We start from the raw sequence: 22243 nt of genomic DNA on the forward strand, positions 1-22243 counted from the left end.
AATCATGTAATTTCGACAGAATGTTCGGTCAAAAAGCTGAGGTGATTCAGACTCGGTTCTGTCAGTCACTTTTCTGGAAATTAATCAGAGCAGGCCAGTTTATATTTTACATTTACTTGATAAAAAAGCTTGTCAAATATCAAGTGTATGAACTTGACAGCCCAGGTGTGTGTGTGTGTGTGTGTGTGTGTGTGTGCGTGCGTGCGTGCGTGCGTGTGTGTGTGTGTGTGTGTGTGTGTGTTGGGCACTGATTTGTCATGGTTTCTAAGGAAACGGAACCTGCTCGGTCAGCGCAGGACGGAGTGGAGGGGGCGTTTAGTGTTAACCGCCTCGTACCTCTAAACTACCGTGAACTACAAAAGTAGGAAAAATGTTTTCTAAGTAGTCATTAAAGTTTCTGTTATTTCTAAACGGTTCTTTGGTTTGAGTGACGGTAGACAGATCCTCAAAAAAATTGACGCTGAGCTCTGCAGTAATGGCTGCTGAGTCACGGCTGTGAACACTAGGTTACGTTAATCACGATCAACAGTGCTTCTACAAGAAGTTGTGAAATGGGTAGCTAATGTGGTGAAGGAGTTCTCCGGCGAACGCACTGTATTTGAACTCCTTCACAGAATGTATTGCTTAAGATTTTGCTATTGTGTTACCGTGCTATTGTAATCATTGCTCCACTGGTCAGGGTTTGTGTTTATATGCAGTTGCTGTGTGGACGCTATACTAACACTGATGTAGGACTGCTTATAGACTAAAAACCTTTTTATATTCATATTAAAACAGTTGTGGATAAAGAGGCAAATGTTATGTACACCTATCAGCCATAACATTAAAACCTCGTAAATCCTTGTTTCTACACTCATTGTCCATTTTATCACCTCCACTTACTATATAGGTGCACTTTGTAGTTCTACAGTTACGGACTGTGGTCCAGGTCCATCTGTTTCTCTGCATACTCTGTTCTTATATGGTCAGGACCCTCACAGAGCAGGTGCTATCTGTGTGGTGGATCATTCTCAGCACTGCAGTGTCACTGATGTGATGGTGTGTTAGCATGTGTTGCGCTGGTCTGAGTGGATCAGACACAGCAGTGCAGCTGGAGTTTTTAAACACCTCAGTGTCACTGCTGGACTGAGAATAGTCCACCAACCAAAAATATCCAGCCAACAGCGTCCTGTGACCACTGATGAAGGACTAGAGGATGACCAACACAAACTATGCAGCAGCAGATGAGCTATCGCCTCTGACTTTACATCTACAAGGTGGACCAACAAGGTAGGAGTGTCTAATAGAGTGGACAGTGAGCGGACACAGTGTTTAAAACTCCAGCAGCACTCCTGTGTCTGATCCACTCATAGCACCACCACCACGTCAGTGTTACTGCAGTGCTGAGAATGATCCACCAACCAAATAGTACCTGCTCGGTGGTGGTCCTGTGGGGGTCCTGATCATTGAAGAACAGAGTGAAAGGGGGCTAAGAAAGTATGCAGAGAAACAGAAGGACTACAGTCTGTAATTGTAGAACTATAAAGGGCACCTGTATGGTAAGTGGAGCTGACAAAATGGACAATGAGTGTAGAAACAAGGTGGTGGTTTTAATGCTCTGGCTGATCAGTGTATAGACACAAGTACAGACCTGATAGTTTCTTTAAAGAACACATAACATTTATCTTTTCTTTTTAACCCTTGGTAACCACCATTTTACTAAAATGATTTTAGTCTATACTACACAACATGACCTTTCTATGTAATCTATAAAAAATACACTGATCTGTAAAATAAAGGAGAGTTATGGTTCAAACTAGATCCTAGTTTAAGTAACTTTAAAGACACAGTTTGTGTGGTTTATGTGCAGCATATGCAAAAGTTTGGGTGCTCCCTGACAACGCGTTGGAGTTGATTTCTGAGTGAAAATAAGTTAACACAGTCTACAGAAGACATCATATTTAAATGTGTTCTCTGTAGAGAATGTGTTTACTTATTTTCACTTAGAGAATCATCAAAGCATGTAATTTGCATGGGGGTGTTCAAAGTTTTTCATACAACTGTATACTTTGGTACTCCTGTGTGTGTTGCATTGGTGCTCCATATATCCCTTTTAGAGACTTGTTGTTATACAGATGATGTTTCTTTTTCTAAAAACAATACAGTTGTATTAAAACTTTCTTTGTTGTCTTTAATCAGGTCTCTCTTTTTTCATTCAGTTCCACAGTTCCAGAGCGGGTGAGGATGGCTGGCAGAATGATAAATAAACACAGCGCTGCCAGAGACATGAGCCGAAGGCCGAAAGCTGAGCGTATGGACATGATGCTCTCCATGTCCCAGATTGTGACCCACACACAAGAGACTCAGAAGCATTTCCAAAATATTCTAAGTCCCCTGTCACTCTTCTCTCACACAGACATGGACAATGTGAAGAAGAGAGGTTTGTGTTTTTTTTTTTTTGTTTTGTTTTTTTTTGTTTTTTTTCACTCTTTCCAAATGCTTGACATGGCATTGCCTTGAAAGTATTGTGGGCCTTATTGGTTGCACTGAAGAGCTCAGTAAATTTGTATGTAGCACTGTCACAGGATGCCACTGTTCCATCTTTTCAGTTCATAAAAATTCTGCCCTGCTAGAGCTGCCCAGGTCAACTGTAATGCTGCGTTTACAGTGCCTTATAGTGGTATGTGAGAGACAGCAGCATGAAGCCACGCAAAGCCTTGGCATGGGGACAGAGTTACCAGCGAAGAGGAGAGCTTTAGTAGTGTATATTGTTTAATGGAAAACATCAGGAGGATGCTTTGCACTAGTTCATGATTTGTTGTATAATACTGGCTGCGCCTGGACTTTAACAGTCCAGCAGCAAAACTTGGGAAAATTGAACCGCTGCAGTCAGCAGGGCGATACTATTGTCACAGCTCCGTAGAAAACAATGAAATCCGGTTTGCTGTCGTTTCTCTACTACCAACATGTAAATGAGGCGTAAGTGCTGTTGTTGTGAAATTGAAACATCTAGGAGCAACACAAGTGGTAGACCTTACAAACTCACAGAATGTGCTTAGCGCAGAAAAATAGTCTCTCCCAAGGTACATTAATCACTTTCCAAACTGCCTCTAAAAGTATTGTCTGCTCATGAACTATGCATCAGGTGCGTTATGGATTCGGTTTCCATGGTGCCTATGGTAGCTAAGATGACTAAGTGCAATGCCACCAGTTGGACAGAGTGGTGTAAAGGATAAAGATATGATGCTCAAATATTTTTGTCCATGTAGTGTAAGTTGAGAGCTTAAAGCTACATTATGTAAGTTTGTGGGATTTGGAGACCTCTCTGGTGGAAATTTGTCATTGCATGCAATGTACAGAAGAACATTTTGTAATGTTGGTTGTACTTTGGGCTAAATGTGAATGAATACTCAAGTATTCGGTTAACCGTTCGAGGTGTCAGTATTTGAGTACTGAAATGGTTATTTGGGTATTTGTTCATCACAGCAAGACTGAGAAAATATGCAGACTAACAATTCAGTGGGGCAGTCGTGGGCTGGAGTTTAGGGAACCAGCCCTGTGACCGGAAGGTCGCTGGTTCAATCCCCTTGGCTGACAGTACGTGACTGAAGTGCCCTTGAGCAAGGCACCAACCCCCAACTGCTTCCCAGGCACCGTGGATAGGGCTGCCCACCACCCTGGGCAAGTGTATCTACTGCCCCCTAGTGTGTGTGTTCACTAGTGTGCATGTATGTGGGTGTTTCACTGCACAGATGGGTTAAATGCGGAGGTCTAATTCCTCTGTGTGCAAACACAGTTGGCTAATGGTTCTGAATTCAATTCAGTGAAATGCCACTTCTGTGTGACTTCTTATCAAGACTGTTTTTTTTTTAATTTTGTTTGTATTAGTGAAGGCAAGGGAATTTTAACAAATTGCATAGCTGTTCGCTTCCAAAACACATAAGTTCCACAAAAGGCCTGGGTGGATAAAGGCAAGACTCCGGCTAGAAGGAGCGACTGTGCTGTGCCAGTAACACGCAAAATTGTGACAGGGACTTGAATCTGCTCCTTACCTGGCAATGAAACCGTGCCTTTCATTTCAAATGGTTGGTAGTTCGGATCAGAGGAGCTGTTCACAGTTTCCAACACAGAACTGACAGAAGCTACTGTTTTAACTAAAGCAACACTCTGGCTTTGACTAGAGCTCTGTTTTTTCATCCTTTCTTTTTAAGGGTGAATATTTGGCAATTAAATGATCAGTTTTCTGGCAATAAAAACATTCCTCTGGGTGCAAAGGGAAAATTGAGCAATCTGACAGAATCAATTTAGCCTGGCTATGTGGCAGCCCAGGAGGTCCTACACCAACCTGCTTAAACACATTTATGTGGGTAAGAACAAGTTCATCAGCCAACACAACAGCCTCAGGTGCAGAATGTGTCTCATTTACGTAGACTACAACACGATCTGGCAAACAGTTCTTAAATTCTTCCAACAAAATTAACTCTCATAGCGACTCAAAGTCAGTGACTTTGCTTGCTGAACATCATTTATCCAGCATAATTTCTTTGTGTCTTGTAAACTCTACAAAGGACTGGTGTAAACTATCTTACGGAGACAGGGACGAGCTAACTGCCTGTGCTTTTTCCTACAAATTTGCACTGGAGCAGTAATGCCCAAACATCTTTAGGCCTATTTGTTGCAATAGCCACTTACTCAAAAATGCTGAAGTAGGAATCTTACCTTGTGTAAGGTAACTAGTCCTCTTCAGCATTCAGTGTTACATCAGTTAGCTCTAGTTTTAGCTGACGTCTGAAGAGGCAGTCTCAAAAACACACATTACAAAAACTGTTACTCATCCGAAAAAAAAAAAATTCCTTAGCTTTTTTGAAAAAAACCCCCCAAAAAAACCCTAATAAAACATGTTTCTGCTTGCTGCTAAATTTTGTGTGGTACTGATTTTTTTTTTTGCCTTTTAACTCCAGTGTTTTCTTCTAAATATCCGACTTGACACCTCTGACTATTTCAGATTTTACAGGGTAACTCGCAGCAGCACATGATTTTAGTGTGTTTTTATCCTTGTGACTCTTTAATGCTTCTTTTTCATTTCAGCAAAATGTTACAGCTTTAAATATTTCAATAGTGTGCAGCTATTATTTAATATTTGTTTATAATGAGTTACATCAGTGTTCTATAACATGATCTGAGTTGTTTGTACATTCTCGAAATGCAGCTTTATATGTTAACAGGAGGCGTTCCTTTCTACTCCAATTGATTACATGATTCATGTTTCTTAGACAAGACTCAGGAGGGAAGAGCTCAGACTTCAGCCTCAGAGGAGATAACAGATGTTCCAGCCTCTCTGTCTGAATTTTGCCAGCAGTTGAGGAACAGAATCACACAGCAGTCACTCCCTACCTTTTCTTCTCAAGACCATGAAACCCTGGTCAGTCTTTTATTAACCTCACAGAGTGAGGACTGGAAATGAGCTTTATATATGTATATATATATAGTTTTCAGAATTGCAGTAATAGACAGACAGTCACACCACATGCTATTTTGATTCCTTCAATGAGCAAAAATTCAACAATGAGTAAAAAAAAAAAATAAGGGCACGGGCAGTCAATCATATGTCAAGCATCCTCTACAGAGAACACACTTCTACTTCTTCTTTTAATGCACAGTTACTGTTTATTTGCTGAATTTAACCTGTTGAAAAAAATAAAACATAAAATGTGTCCTGTGCAAAAGTTTAAGCACATTTTTTGTTTTTATTTTATTTTTTCCAAACGTAAAACAGAAACACGCTATATTTAAGCTGTAGAGGATGTGTTAACTTATTTTCAGAAAGAAAATCCACAAAACATGTTATTTGCCCAAAGGTGTATATGAGAGAGGCGCTAATATACTAAGACAGGGGTGCTTAATCCTGGTCCTGGAGATCTACCACCCTGCAAAAGTTTAGCTCTAACCCAAATCTTGCACACTTGAACCACGTAATAAAGGCCTGCAGGGGCATCTGAACATTAGAGCTAGGTGTGTTGGATCTGAACTCTGCAGGGTGGTAGATCAGGACCAGGTTTGGGCACACCTGTACTAAAACATGCATGATGTACTTTGGGGAATTTACATTTTTTTTATTCTTTAAAGGCCATAAATTTAGGTAGACAGAAATAGTAGTGTATCCCTACTTCTAGTACATCATCCAGATATTAATAGTGCACTACATGTTCTGGTTGCTTTTAGTTGGACTGAAAGTGGCTGGTATGGAAATGCTCTATTTCATTGACTACCGTGATCGAGTAGCTTTAATGTCTGCTGTTTCGGTTTCACACAGGCAACAGTAATAATGGCAGAGTTGAGTCTGATCTGGCAGGACCTGCGCGGGCTACCAGCTGACCCCACGCTGACTTCACAGGAGAATCAGCAGCTGCGCAGCCGGACGTTTGGTGAAGTGCTGTGCATCTGTGAGCAGCTCTACCTGCATTACCTCCATCTGTTAGAGACGCTGGCGAGGCGTGAAGTCTTCAGCCACCAGATCAACTGCAGCCGCCTGGCAGCTCACATGGCCATGGACCTCAGCCGCCTGTAAGAGGCGTTAAAGCAATCAGTGAAAATGACAAAAGTACATCACATAATTGAAAAACAGGTGTTGCTACTATCATGTTAGAAATAACATAAACATATAGTTCAGATTACTTAACAATCTGACAAACTGAGCAAGTGTGATGATTACTTATTGGCTATGTTAGCCCATGGTTCCAGTACAAAACTAAAGAGGTAAGCTTAGAACACCAAACATGAAAGTATCGCGTTTGTACAGTCTATGTGCATGAAGTTAATTCTCTTTTTTGTGCGCTCACACGTGAACTCAGTTAGGATTCGTGCTGTTATTACTTAAGTTCACATTAGTTCTCCTTTAAATTTCTATATAAAGCAATAGAACGAAAACTGAACTCGAGTCTGTAAATGAGCTAGCATTTGTGAATCTCGGCTGACACGTACTACATGTGCAGCTGTTCAAACAGGTGAATCCATAAGCACTGTAGATGAGTGACTGTTAAACTATTGGGGTTATTTCACAAAGCAGAATTTTTCAGTTTAGCCAGATAATGTAAGCCAAAATTGAAGATTACCTCTTACCCTTTTTTCTTCTCCTATTGGATAGGTGTGCCACAAACTGTGTTTTCCGATGCACCCTGGGAAAAGTATTGTTAAAGCAACATTATTATCTACGTCAGTCCATGGGCTCAGATTATTCACTGGTGACCCCTACAATACTCACCACTGCTTACTCTATGAAAAACATGTCTGGTCCTCACCAGCTTTTGTTTATTTATAAAGCGCTCATCGGTCAAATGCCATCATATATCACATCTGTGCTTACTGTAAAAAAACTGAAATGATCGGACTCGCTCCAGTGACTAGATCACCCTTCAGGTGCTGAGAGTTTTTACTGAACTGTGAAAAATCTGCCTTTAGCTACAGCGAACCAGCGGGCTGGAATTTATTACAGGATACTCTAAAGCTGGTGTCACTCGCCCATTTTAAACCTTTAATCTCAAACCACCTCCACTCAGCCTGTACCTGTTTTATTTGATCTTAGCTCTTATTTAATTTTAGGATGTTTTATTATTTTTGCTTTTGTTTAGTATTATTTTTCAGCATGTTTTTAATAGTATTTTTATTTTTGTTTTTTTATTATTTATTTTCATTTTATCTATTTTAAATTTAGTAATTTTTACTAGTTTATTTTTCATTTTGTCTTTTTTGCTACATTGCAAATGAGGGTCATCCTCAGTGTACTCTGAGTTTAAATGAAGATTGATTAATTAAAGGTGTCTATCTTACTGAGAAATCCTTCTTTGTGAAATACCCCCAGACTGTGTAGTACAGTGGTTCTCAACCCAGTCGCTGGTTTCCAGTGGGAGCAAATTTTAAGGCATCTCACTCTGTATCTGTTTGCAGTTTGAATGCTCACTCGATACAACGCAGTGTAGCCGCGGGAATCAAGGCCATGCGGGGAACTGTGAAGCTGAGAGACGGAGAGCAGGGGGCACCAGAGGTGCCTGCACATGTTTTTCCTCACAGACTGCACATCTGCCCACACATCAAACCTAAGAAGCGTGTGGCAAGCAAGCAGCGGATGAGGACGACGATAGAGGAAGACCTTGCAGAGGTTGTTGTGTGTTCCTGTGAGCACCTGTAAAAGAGTGTGTGTCCATGTGCTTATATGAGAGCAAGATGTTTTAAAAGCTCAGGGCTGGGAATTCCAAAAGCATCTTAGCTCAAAGATGATTCTTAAATGGTAGAGTGAGCATCTCCCTGAACACTCTCTTTATCAGTTAAAATGATCTTGACCCTAAGATGCTTTTGGGAAACTGGGCACAGATTAGTGAAACATTTCTTTTTCTTTTTCTTTTTTCCGTTCAGATCCAAGAAAAAATAGGAGAGTTGGATCTGGAGCGCGTGTATGACCTAATGCCATGTCACCCGGAGCTGATAACCAGCAACATGGACAGACAGTGTATGGCATATATACACATACAGTACTGTGCAAAAGTCAGAGACCACCCATCATTTATTGTCCAGTACAAATTTTATTTTTTTTAAGGATATTTCTGCAAGATCTGTTAGACCACCAAAACTGTCACCATCAGATAAACAGTATTTTAAGCTTTCATCTTTGAGAGAGAGGAGAAAATCGACCTCCACTCTTGCTTCAGATCTGAAAAAATCCACAGGTGTTTCTGTCCATCCTCCCACTGTGAGAAGACAACTCAGCGCTATGAGTCTAAAAGTATGTGTAGCTGTAAAGAAGCCCTAAAAAAGCAAATAGACAAAAAAGACGAAAATTTGTACTAGAACACAGAAACTGGACATCTTAGATGTGGAGTAAGAATTTATGGACTGATAAGTCAAAATTTGAAATTGGGATTACTTGGATCATGAGAAGTAGAGAATAAAGCCATCTTCTAAGACTGAATTTTGGAGGTGTGGAAAAATATCCCTGCAGATTTCTTTAAAATCTGAAAGCAAGTCTCCTGAACAGACGGGAAGCTGTAATAAAGGAGTGTGGAGACACTAAATACTGCAAAGATTTTTAATTATATTTAGTTGTTGAGGTTTTAGTGTATGTTTTACTTTTTTCCTGACACTGAAAAATGAATGACTTGTTCTTAATGTCTGTTTTGACTGAAAATGAATGAAATAAAGGATGGTCTCTGACTTTTACACTGTACTGTACATTTTTTTTCTATCTTTCTCCTAGTCTTTCTGTACATCTTAGTGTCTCTCCTTTTCTGACACCCACCACTCTTACTCATTGAGAGTTATATTGCAGTTACTGGAAAAATCACTGTTTGTGACGTTTGCTTTAGGCTGTATTGCCAGTGTACCTAATGAGGCAGAGGAAGATGGGTGCCATTTCCAAAGCCACGTTACCAGGCTGAAGGTAAACAAACTGAATACACTGACTGGGCTAAGAGTTGGATTTCTGATGGTCCTTAACAATTTCGATAATTGCGAATGTGTAAAGAAAGCATCCAGTTATTGTCTTGTTTTCTTTTCTAGGGTAAGTGTTCAACCTTAATAATGAGCTGGAAATGTAGACAGAGTCTAGTAGAGGTACAACATTTTTTTTTTTATTCTAATGCTCTCTCAGGGGTGTAATTCTATGCCAGACCTGCAGAGGGAGACTCTGCTGGAGGAGCTGGAGATGGAAGCACTGCCAGCAAGGCCTCTGTCCCCTTCAGTTCTTCTGTCTACCAACTCCTGCTCCCCTCTTAAGAAGCATATAAACCCTGCTGAGGATCTGAAGAGGTCAGCAATACACACAAACATGAATGTATTGATTCATTGTGATGCACTGATCTGAAGGTGGCGGTTTAACTGCATCGATTTTGGAATTGTTTAATTGATCAGTAATAAAAATACATCAATATAAAGAAACTGGGGCTCCTGTCAAACCATGCTAATAAGATATGCTAGACCACCAAAACTGTCACCATCGAATAAACAGCACTTAAAGCTTTCATCTTTGTGAGAGAGTAGAAAATCAAACTCCACTCTTGCTTTAGATCTGAAAAAGTCTGCAGGTGTTTTTGTCCGTCCTTCCACTGAATCATTTCTTATTTCAAGTATCCTAATCTAACTGAATCTTGTGAGGTCAGAGATTTACACCCCTAGTCCAGTGTATGGATGTGTAAAGAATGGTTAGATGGTTAAAGGAAAGTAGACGATATCAATGTTTCATTTCTTTATGTCTGTCTTGAGAACATAACTCTTATTGCTGTTGTGGTTCCCTATAGATCTTCAGACCTCACTATAGCAACACAGCTCTAAAATGCCTCAGTGTTTGTCTGTAGATTGTTACAGGACACAGATGCGGTGGATACGTCCGCGCTGGCTGATTCTGAGGCGGATATTCCTCCTTTAATACGAGCTTTGGCTGGCAGTGGCTCCAGCAAACTGGAAAAGCTGACACAAGTGTTGCAGGTACACAGTCTCTCTCTCTCTCTCTTTCTCTCTATCTCTATCTATCTATCTATCTATCTATCTATCTCTATCTGTCTCTCTCTATTTCTATCTATCTCTATCTATCTCTCTATCTCTCTCTCACTTCACATTCACGTGGAACACTATTACCACCACCAGACCACTGTCTGAAAAGCAGGATGAATAGATAGAATGTCTGATACAGGGGTAATGAGGAAAGTGCTCTTAAAACCAGTGCGGTACACAGTGTGTTGATTATAAAAGACTTCCAAACCCTGGTCCTGAGGCATGTTCAACTTAGACAGCGTTCCTAACTAAGTTTCACGTTCACAAACCTAACTAATGCAGCTGCAGTTAACAGCTTTCTCTGTATATCCTGGTTTAGAGACTCAGACTGTGATTGAGTCCTCATGCCTATGCATGTGAAAGCGTGATGTTCATGACGAAAGGCCAGTCATGTAAAATATCTTTTCAGAAAATAGAAATACTGTGTTAACATGTAGAAAGTTTATAATGGAACAATGTAATGCTGTCACCACTGCCACCGTTAGTGCTTAGTGGAGTAACAGTTACTTTTTTAATGTTTAATATTTTTTTTAATATGTATGTAGTATGATTGGTTTCCTTCAGTGAAAAGTGATATTTTTTACATGTCTGACGCCACAAACATCTGAAAGAAAAAAAAGTATGATGAAAATAACGGGAGGGGTCCATGTATGTCAGTGTCCCTGATTGGTCAAAGGGCTGTTTGGGATCTGAAGTTTAGAACGTAATCTGGAGCAGGTTATGTGTGCAACATAAGTTGCCGTGGCATTGTAGCACAGTAAAAAGCAATCAAGTATTACTCCGATAAGCACTAATGTGGTGGCAGTGGAGACAGCTTTTTTTTCAGTGTTATAAATAATTTACTTTCTACATATTTATGTAGATTTCTGTTCTGCTCATCTCTTCATGTTTCATGCGATTGGCAGTTCGTTATAAAGGTCATGCTTTCTTGCGCATGAGGATTAATCATAGCTTGAGTATCTAAATGTAGATTAGCAGAGAAAGCTGTTAACCATCTTTGTGAAGCAAATTAACCGTGTTTCCATTTGCTAGCTTTTGTGAAGCTGAAACTTTGTTAAAAAAAACTCTGTCTATGTTGAACTTACCTCGTGAGACTGTCCTAGAGTAAATAATGACACTAGAGCGTCCGTGTAAATGAAAACCCTCTGCCCAGTGTATTTGTGTCATTGAGACTTTAGGCTAAACAGGGTGGTGTATAGTGTGAACACAGTAATATTGACTAGGTAAGGTAGAGGCATTTGTGTTGTAGTGTTCTCACTCCTCTCTATGTGTCTGTCTGACAGAGACTGGAGGAAGAAGAGGAGGAAATGTTGAAGAAACAGCTTGAATTGGCGAGGCCACTGCCGCCTCAGTCAGACGTGGAAAGTGTAAAGGTATCCACTCAGGGCGTTGCACGTATAGCAGCGGCTCGCGTGTCCGACAGGGTTCTGACTGAGACTGTCAACATCAGCATGTACCCACCTGTCTACAATGACCTCACTGGAGAGGTACAGTAACTTTCTTAATATACCTCACATGCACGTTCGTAGACATTTAAACACATTAGTATTGCTGTGCCAAAGATGTGGAGACCAAAAAAACTGTTCAAAAATGTTTCTCTTGACAGAAAGTGTGTTTGTGCCAGTAAAACCCTCCAGTTATCCTATGGATTTGTCAAATTCCATCAGCAGCGTATCTGTTTTCATTTAATGAAGGATTAAATAAAGATAAAGGTTAAATGAAGATAAACTAGGTACTGGATGATAACTGTATATACTGGGCTTCCATGGCAATGCCTAAGCTAACATACTGCAAGACTTAAAATCACATTTTCTTGTTTTTGCTGGTGTTTTTTGAACAAATAAATGCTTACTGCCCAGATAAATGACTAGGGTTTTTGCACAGTACTGTATGTGTTTGTGAAGCACATGGAAATGTGATTTGTCTGATATACAGTTTTGGAAAGTTGACCTAATTGGGGATAACTATAAGGCTTATGTTATGATCTGCGCAGTAACAGTCTATATTATATTATCCGCCCTATAACTTGCTGTTTAATGTTTTGGGTAGAGACTTAAGGTGGCAAACTCACAGAGCTGAGACCAGTTTAGTAAGTACAAGCTCGCCCCCTTAATCTCTATTAATGAATTAAATTAAATAAATGACTGAAAAGTTTTTGAGATATGATAATAAAGAAAATGTGGAGGAGTTGTTATTGGTTATTGAGAAATATTTTGAATATTGAGCACAGCATGATGGGACACTTCTTCAGTTCTAGTTGGTTGGGTATGGATGTTTTTTTAAATGTTGTAGCATGGAACACGCTGGTGCATGGGCATTAAATCTACAGTGGCATCATTGGTATAATATTGCACACCAAGACTCAAAACTCAACCACAAATTGTTGTAAACGTGTTTTAGATTGAGCCTTCATCTGTCACTTGGCTTGATCGGAATCTGTTTGGAGGGGCTGAAATAAAAGAAGTCTACAAAGAACTATCCAAAAGTCTTTCGGATGAGTACCTGCACTTTGATGAGGTCAGTAGCTGGCCTGCATTCTTAAAACTCCAAGTTAGGCATATTAAATGAGCTTATACACTATATGGCCAAAGGTTTGTAGACAACTGGTAATTTGTTCCAAAATCAATGATAGTTATACTGTCTGCTTTGCTGCAGTAACAGACCCTACTCTTCTGGGAAGCTTTACACTAGATGGAACATTGCTGTGAGGATTTAATTGCATTCAGTCACAATAACATTAGTGAGGTCTGATATTGATGGATGATTAGTTCTGGATCAGAAACACCACTTAAACTAAATTCCACTGCTCCACAGCCCAATGCATCCTCTCTAGCTGACGTTTGAAATTAGGCATAGTGAGCTTAGACTTATTTGTGGCTGCCCCAGAGTGTGTCCCATTCTATTTGCAGTGCTTGACTATGGAAATTATACAAGCCGTGCATGCACAGTTGAACGCGTGTGTTAGCAACGAGGGCACCTTAAACCAGCTGAATTCACAAGTTAGAAGGGATGTCTGGATACTTTTGAATATATGATGTATTTTGTGTGATAAAGCACATATGAACTATATGAAGTATGTGGACACCCCTCCAGGTGTTTCAGCCATGGCCATTGCTAACAGTGTATAAAATCAGACACTTAGCCATGCAATCTCTGTAGACAAACAACAGTAGAATGGGTCACACTGAAGAGCTCAGTAACTGTAAACATGACACTGTCATAGGATGCCACCTTTCAACAGATCAGTTTGTGAAAATTCTACCGTGCTAGATCTGCCCTGGTCAACTGTAACTGCCATTATTGTGAAATGGACGCATCTAGGAGCATCAACAGCTCAGCCTTAAAGCGGTAGATCACACCAACTCATAGAACGTAACTACAAATATTGTCTATCCTCTGTTGCATCACTCACTACAGAGTCCCAAACTGCCTTTGGAAGCAACATCTGCACAAGAACTGTGTGTCGGCAGCTTCATGAAATTGGTTTCCATGGCCGAGCAGCTGCACACAGGCCTAAGATTGCTATGCGCAATGCCAAGCATTGGCTGGGGTAGTGCAAAGCAGGTCGCCACTGGACTCTGGGGCAGTGGAAATGTGTTCTCTGGAGTGATGAATCACACTTCACTATCTGGCAGTCTGATGGAAGAAGTAAACACAGTAGTAAAGTTTGGTGGAGGAGGGATAATGGTCTGGGGCTGTTTTTCAGGTTTTGGGCACTTTAGTTCCAATGAAGTGTATTGTTAATGCTACAGCATAAAAAGATATTTTAGACAGTTATGTTTCCAACATTGTGGCAACAGTTTGGGGGAGGACCTTTTCAGTTCCAGCATAACTGTACCCCTGTGCACACAGCGAGATCCATAAAGACATGGTTTGACACGTTTGGTGTGCAGTGGCCTGCACAGAGCCCTGACCTCAGCCCTACTGAACACCTTTGCCATGAATTGGAATGAATGTTGATTGTGAGCCAGGCCTTTTTGTCCAACACAAGTGCCCAACCTTACAGATTTTCTTTTGACTGAAATTCCTTCTTTTGACTGAGCCTTCCCAGAAGAGTGGAGGCTGTTATAGCTGCAAAGGAGGGAAACTTCATATTAATGACCATGGTTTTGGAATGGGATGTCCATCAAGCTCAGATAGGTGTAATGGTCAGGTACCCACATACGTTTGACCGTATAGTGTAGTTCACTGTGTACAAACATTAGAATGTTGTGTTGAACTAAAGTCTGTTAGCAGCTTAAAGTTGTTTGACAGTAATTAGTAATTAGCCTTTGTCTACAGAAGCCTCCTAATTTTCTTTTCATTGCATACAGAAATTGCTCATTAAAAGTAATTTTCTTCAAATTCCATATTAAAGTAAGTATTTGTGGGTTTTTTTTTCCTTTTAAGGACCCTATGATAGAGCCTGCGTTGAGCAATGCCGAACTATTGCATGGCCTGAAACGGAATCATGAAAAGAAGCTGATGAACCCTTCACTTCGGATGCCAAATCCTTGTGGAATATCGCACAGGTTGTGTTCTCTCGCCTTTTTTTCTCTCTCTCTTTCTCAGTCCCTCTTAACAGACAATGTCAACAAAAGCAGAAAAGACCAACTAAGACGCCATTTCACATTCAGTCTGCAGGAGGCTACAGTGTTACGTGAAGGTGCTCCATGACCTGAACTACTCACACAAAAAGTTGCAAAAAACTGAACATGAGGTTTTGTAAGATACATCCCACAGTGTGTCCAAACAGTTAGCAGTCAGCTCTTGGTTTTGGTATTTTTTCTGAGAGCAGGAAGAGAATGAAGCTTGCTGCAGATCGTAAGAGGCCAGCGGAGGTGACATCTCGAGCTTATGTAGCTTGGCATCAGTGGTGGAAGTCTAACCTGTCCCTGGATGATTACCTCAACTACATTTCCAACCAGGTGATTCCTAATCAGTGCATGTGAGAAATTTGATTAATGCTGCAAGAGCTTATAATGCACACCTCACTGGTTCTTGTTTCTTCACACATGAAGGAGTCAGATTACCTGTCTGCAGTTTTTCACCTGTACAACAGTGATGACAGCGACGAAGAGGACGAGAAAAGGAAGATGCTGCAGCTGCAGAGAGAGAAAATCAGGTCATTCAGTCAGAGAAAGAAATGCTGATTCCTTTGGGTTTTTTGTGTGTTTTTTACTCAACACATGAGTCTCCTATTGTTAAAGTTGTCTGCATAATTAAATTTAAGATGTAAACCAACCGTCCACAGTGGTTTAATGTGAACTGCTCTGTTCTAGAGAAACTCAAAATTCTTCACAGTGGTACAGATGGGAACCAGACCTCTGAAAAATGTAAAGGGCTTATATCCTACATTTTTCTTGTATTTTTTGCCTCCCTGTATTTGGTTTCAGCGTTGCTCCAAAAGTGCTTTGTTGCCATCTCACAGATGCTGCGTTAAACGCTGCGTGCTAATTTTCAGTACCAAGTCTGTTTTCGCACATGAACAGTCTGAAATCAGAAAGAAGTCCGAGTTTACATGCACTGAGAAATCTGATTACCGCGCTGAAATCCAGCTCTCTTTATTTTGGATTTCTAGGCCTTACTCTGATCTAAGAAATTGGAGTAATCTGTTTACACGACACCTGTTCAGGGTGTATCCTGCCTTCCACCCACTGACTGCTGGGATAGCTCCAGCTCCCCCTGCAACCCAGAAGGGTGAGCGGCTTAGAAAATGTGTGTGTGTGTGTTTGATGGCCATTTAAATAATCAGATAACAGCAGAAATCTGATTATGATCTCATTATTGGGTGCATGTAAACACACTCAGGGTGCCCTCTGGTTCCTATCATGAAAAAATTTGAGTCAGTGGAGCATTTCACATGCAAACCACTCTGACTTTGTTTACAACTTAACCACTGGCTTATGCAGAAATTTCAGGGGAGCTGTGTTGTTATCTTGGCTGTATAGGTTAGAAAGCACACAGGCCCTCTTTTATGTAGCACTGCCAACAATGCATGTAGTTTCTGTGTTTTCATTAGTGCGCTAACTCGCTAGCGCTAGCATCTTGTTTTCTTCTCTTGTCCGTCCAGGTTGTTTCATCAGAAACTCATTAGGAGGCACAGGCGTTAGAGATGCTTTTAATGTGCAAGCCTGTTATACATTATGTTAAGTGACCTAGTTGTGCTCTTGTTTCAGAAAGCAGCGAGAGAAGATGGATGCGCTGAAGAAGCAGAAGCAGGCCTATCAGTCTGGACTCTGGAACGTCAACACAGTGCTGATGGGGGGTCTGTGGAAAGAGCCAGTGCCAGATGGTAAGTTATTCCCCCTGCTGCTACAGCTTCCACAGTAACCTATTTTAAGCCACACCATTGATATGGATGTCATCAAATTCCAGGTGGATCTTTCATTTGAGCGATGCTGGTGTCAGTGTCTGTTCTTATCCACACGTAATGTGTAACTTTCCACTTGACAGTACTTCCACTTGATAGCCTTGAAATTATTTTCGGGGTGCAGCATCAATTCCGCAAGGTGTCCTCAAAATAATAGTGGTCAATAATGGAATCCTCTAAATAATAGCATTAAATATACTTATAAAGTTCATTCTAAACCAGGGGTGTCCAATCTTATCTGCACTGGACCAGTGTGGCTGCAGGTTTAATTCCAAACAAGCAGAAGTATCTTATTACATGGTGTCCCCTGCTCCAAACAGTTAATATACTTAGTATAGTGAGTAAAAAGCAAATGAAAACATGTCTTTTACTTGTATTTAATCGAAAACAGCACAAAGAAGAAATATTTAATATTTTATTTCATCAACTTAGTTGATTTTTGTACATATGCGTTAATTCCAAATTTAATGCCTGCAACACATTCCAAAAAAGCTTGTATAGGGACAATGTAAGACTGGGAAAGACTGATCAAAAACAGTTGTTTTGGAATTTTCCACAGGTAAATTTGTGAATGGGTAACAAGTAAAGCTATCATGATTGGGTATAAAAGGAGCATTCACAGCAGGCTCAGTACCTACACATTTTGAAGCGATATGTTGCCGTCTAGATGACGTCTTTTTCAAGGATGTCCCTACTTGTTTCAACAAGACAATGCCAAGCCACATTCTACACTTTATAACAGTGTGGCTTCGGAGTAAACGAGTGCAGGTGCTAGACTGACCTGCCTGGCCAGACCTGTATCCCATTGAAAACGTATGGAGTAGCTTAAGTGTTATATCAAGCAAGAATGCTAAAAAAAAAAAATCCACTTTCTCAACTACAACAACTGGTGTCTTCCCAAAGGTTGCTGAACATTGTTAAAAGTGGTAAACAAGCTCCTGTTCATAACTTTTTTGTAGCATGTAGCAGGCATCAAATTTAAAATAAGAGTATATATACAAGCAAATACAATAAATTTAATTAGTTTAAATGTTACATATGTTGTCTTTGTACTGTTTTCAATTGAATACCAGTCAAAAGGGATTTGCAAATCATTGCTGTCTGTTTTTATGTCCATTTTATCTACTGTTACAACTTGTTTGGAATTAGGTTTGTAGCATCTGATTGCAAACCTGACTGTAAATAAGTTTTCATGAGCTGAAATGAATGAATTCAGACATGACCGTGAAAGTGGATAAAACATGATTTGCTGTGTGTTTCAGAGGTGGAGGGCATGGAGAAGGAAATCCAGCATGTGGTGAGCTGGTGTTTTTTGTCTTTGTGATCAAAAGCTGCTTCACTGACCAGCACAGCCTAATGTGTTTCCTAATGTTCAGCAATTTCAGCACATCTTGCTTTTTATTTTTGTTTGAATTGACTTTGCTTTTATGTGACTCTCATGACGAGTTCCCATGGCGCAGATGAAAGCTTACACTGTTAAACACTTTAGATGCTAATCCTCTGTTGGAAAACCCTAGATAATAAACAAGGCGTCTGTGTCCAGGAATTGTCCCTCAGTGTCTAACAAGCAAAATTACACAGATACACTAGTTTTGCTAGAATTACCTGCAGTAACACCTCATGGGTATGTCTAAGAATTAATCTGTGTGTGTATTATGGTCAATGTATGTGTGTGCAGGGGACAGGGGAAGACCACACTGTGTCTGTAGCAGAGCCTGTAGATGGGGAGCAGGTACAGGCCAGGCTGGAGAAGATCTGGACGATACTTTGCCTGCCTGAGACACAGAGGTTGGACATGGCCATTAAGTACAGCTCTCATGCACACAGGGACAAGCTGGAGGAGGTAGAGCACCATGGAACAGTGGAACTATATTTTCTTTTGTCACTAATAGGGATGGAACTCTCCCTGATTGGAATGATATACTGTGGTATAAAACCCAACAGCAATCATACCATTTAATAATTTTATTAATTTAGATAACCATGTACAATCATCACCTTTTTAAAATGTCACAGTGGAAGTAAATGGCCTACTGTCACAGTTTCCCTGCAAAGACCACGGCAGGACAACACATAGTTACGTACTTACAGTCAGGGCCCAGTTACCTGGTAAAAATCCCTCACTTTAATTTCGTTCGTCAGAGTTCTCTCACTACAATATTCAGCCTGCATATTAAACAAATACATCACATAACAGTTGCAAAGCACTGTGGTGTCAACCAGTCCTAACTGCTAGCCTAGCCACTGATCTGTAGGCCTATAAATACAACCAAGCTGGTATCAGTGTAACTCCTATCTCAGTCATCGAAGCAACCACGAGTCTACCTTTATTCCGCACAAATTGAGCGCCAGAATCAAGTTTTACCCTTTTAGCCAGAAAAAGAAGCCAAACTGAGGTATCTAGATAGCTATGAAGTTGTATGTCTGCAGTAAGATATTTTGCTTCTTATTAGTGACCTTAGTCATCTGCCTTCCTTTTAAATTTACCAACCACCAAAACAAACAAACAAAAATTTCAAGCAGCTTGCTCCCAAAAATCAACTCTAAAGTTGTAGTTTTTGAAAAGTTCCTCACATCTTCAAGATATGCCTACAGAATGGGGCTTTTCTTGTCTTTAAACTGTAAAATCTCACTTTAGAGACAGCACTGTAGAAATCTCATTCTAGAGACACAATTGTAGGATACATATAAGTATGTTTAAAACTGTGGCGATGGTCACATTCTTCATTTTGGCCCGAGGCTGCATAAAATGCTAATGTTTTTGATGTTATAAAAAATAAAGGTTGTTTAAAAGTTCAGTAGAACGCATGTAGTGAAGTGATTCCAGTATGTCTTACTGCTTTTTTTAAAACAGTATATTTTAACAATAATATGATAACCTTCCTAGTCCCTAATGGTATAACTTGTGCAAAATAATTTTTAAAATGAAAATGGCACATTGGTGTGTTTGTGTTAGGCGACAGCAGCGTGGGAGCAGGCTGCTCAGCTGATCCAGCAGAGGGAACGTGTGCTATCTCAGCTGGAGCAGTTTGAGAAGGTGGCATCAGACCCCAGCAGGTTCTTCCAGCATGGTATACATTTTACCTCTCCAACAAGGAAGTGGAAATTGAGCACAAAAATGTAAAACTAAAGAAGACTTTTGTACATGTATCATGAATTTTATTCACGCCACACAGCACAATGAAATGCCAATAGAATCAATGACAACGTGAGTGAATATCTTATAGCTGTGCTTTAACGTATACCATAGCAGTGAGAAGAATGTATAATGTGTCATATTTCCTTTTCTTTTTCATTTTATCTTCTCCCTTCATTTTTCTTGCTCGCACAAGGACTGGGCTGCCAGTTTATTAGGTACACTTACTTAACCTTGTATTTACACTGATTGGACATTTTAATAGGTTTTACTTTTTAAATGTAGGGTTTTAGTACCAGTAACATCAGTGGTCTTGTGATTGTCCCTTTCTAGTGATGGACAGAGTAAACTGTGAATAAACTGTGCAGCAACATATAGGATACAGTCAATAATTGTAAAAGTGCACCTATATGGTGGATTTACTTGATAAAATGGCCAATGAACGTAGCTACAGGGTAGTTACTAAACTGGCAACTCAATGGATTGTATACCCTCTGTGTCAAGGTTACCATGGCACCTCTGCAGCCAGAATGGAAGAGGCAAACCACAGACAGAAACTCGAGTCTCAGATTGCGGCTCTAGAGAAGGTGTTGTCCAAGACTATTCATCACATATCAGCAGCCTTCAATGACACTGTTACCTATAAGGTGAGTTACACACTATGCTATTGCCGGTCATTCACTTCTGCATACCTAGTCTCTAGCATGCAGCTGTATTCAAAACCATCCAACACTTTATAAGCCAAATGTTCTCTGCATCCACACTGCAGTTTTTGGTTTGGCACTGTTGCAGGGACGGCCATACAGAGAAAAGATGCGTTGGGACCGCATTGAGATGCTCTACTGGCTTCAACAGGAGAGACGAGTTCAGATGCTGGAGAAGCTTGTAGAAGGGAGAGGGAGTCTGCCTGCTAGACTGCCCCCTCTTGACTTTAGGCATGGGCTCTATCCAGGCACCGAACCTGCCCCAGAAGACCACTGCCCATTGGCTAGTCAAGGAACTATCCAGTCTCATGATCTCCTCAATTCTACGGAGCTCTGCATTCCATGCACAAGCATTCAAACTACTAGTAAATAAATATAAAGTTAGGAGGTATGTCTCTGCATACGTTTGTTTATGTAAGGTCCATAATTGCACTGATGCAATGAAAATATTTAGGTTTACTTTAATGACAGTGATATGGCCAAAAGCATATGAACACCCATTGCTAACAGGTGTATAAAATCAAGCATATAGCCAGGCAATCCCTGTAGGCAAACACTGGCAGTAGAATTGGTCATACTGAAGAGCTCTGTGACTTTAAACTTGATTCTGTCACAGGATGCCACCTTTACTACAAGTCAGTCAGGAAATTTCGCAGAGATTAGGATGAGGAACTTCAGTGGCCTGTACAGAGCCCTGACCGCAACCCCTGTGAACACCTTTGGGGTGAATTGGAACGTTCATTGTGATCCAGGCCTTTATGTATAACATCAGTGCCTGAGCTTACAAATGCTGTTTTGAATGAATAGGCATAAATTCCCACAGACATACTCCAAAGTCTTGTGGAAAGCCTTCCCAGAAGAGTGGAGACTATTATTATTATCCATGATGTTGGAATGGGATGTCCAACAAGCTCATATAGGTGTGATTATCAGGAGTCCACATACTTTTGGCCAAATAGTTTGCCAAATTTGGAAAAATGTAAACAAGGAAAAGTAAAAGACAGTTAAAATGATGAAGAAATGTTCAAGATTCTGCACTATTTCAAGGTCAAAAGCAAATTTGTGACATCGACCATGTTAACACTTTTGTAAAGATTTTTGAGTCTCTTTCATTGAAACGTTCGGACAGTGTCACTCAGGTGGATTCGATGTACTCGACAGAGGAAAAGAAATTCTGAAATTCATGTGAATATTTCAAAGACTCTACGTTTCACTCAAATTATTATACTAATTTGGAATTTGGAATTGAATTTTTCTCTTCAATTAGAAAAGAATGCAAAATAGAAGCATTTTCACGAGTCTCGGATTTTGGACCCCCCAGTATATTTTTGATGACTTTTTTTTGAGAGTGGCTTCCATAAAAACTCACGCCAAATGAAACTGCACTGTCGCTAAGCTGAAACAGAGTGAATGAAGACGCACTGTTTGCCCTTCTGAGCTGTAGGTAAAACATTCCCTCTGGCTGTGTGCAGCAGTGCTCAGCTACCTTAACAGCCAAACCCCATTACCTTTTACTTATATCAGCATTACATG

General features: G+C 40.3%; 1 protein-coding gene across 1 annotated transcript; it reads left to right on the top strand.

The window, feature by feature from the left end:
* Positions 1-273: 273 nt before the first annotated feature.
* ccdc87 (coiled-coil domain containing 87) lies at positions 274-21476 on the top strand. Its single transcript, XM_036575339.1, has 21 exons — positions 274-361; positions 2199-2419; positions 5253-5401; positions 6293-6543; positions 7924-8134; positions 8389-8482; positions 9336-9409; positions 9620-9777; positions 10323-10452; positions 11802-12005; positions 12919-13035; positions 14908-15029; positions 15296-15425; positions 15519-15622; positions 16677-16792; positions 18133-18167; positions 18549-18713; positions 19827-19941; positions 20511-20653; positions 20799-20993; positions 21327-21476. Exons 2-21 carry the CDS (start codon positions 2224-2226, stop codon positions 21474-21476), a joined length of 2859 nt encoding a protein of 952 aa, XP_036431232.1. The 5' UTR covers positions 274-361; positions 2199-2223.
* Positions 21477-22243: the final 767 nt, after the last annotated feature.

The sequence above is a fragment of the Colossoma macropomum genome, unplaced genomic scaffold, assembly GCF_904425465.1.
Source record: "Colossoma macropomum unplaced genomic scaffold, Colossoma_macropomum, whole genome shotgun sequence".
NCBI lineage: Eukaryota > Metazoa > Chordata > Actinopteri > Characiformes > Serrasalmidae > Colossoma > Colossoma macropomum.

What these genes read in the sequence shown, in the direction of transcription:
- ccdc87 (XM_036575339.1), top strand. Translation starts at nt 2,224, where the DNA reads ATGGCTGGCAGAATGATAAATAAACACAGCGCTGCCAGAGACATGAGC. An exon ending in AGCTGACACAAGTGTTGCAG is followed by an intron (nt 10,453 to 11,801) that starts GTACACAGTCTC and finishes TCTGTCTGACAG; the next exon opens with AGACTGGAGGAAGAAGAGGA. An exon ending in AGTACCTGCACTTTGATGAG is followed by an intron (nt 13,036 to 14,907) that starts GTCAGTAGCTGG and finishes TTTCCTTTTAAG; the next exon opens with GACCCTATGATAGAGCCTGC.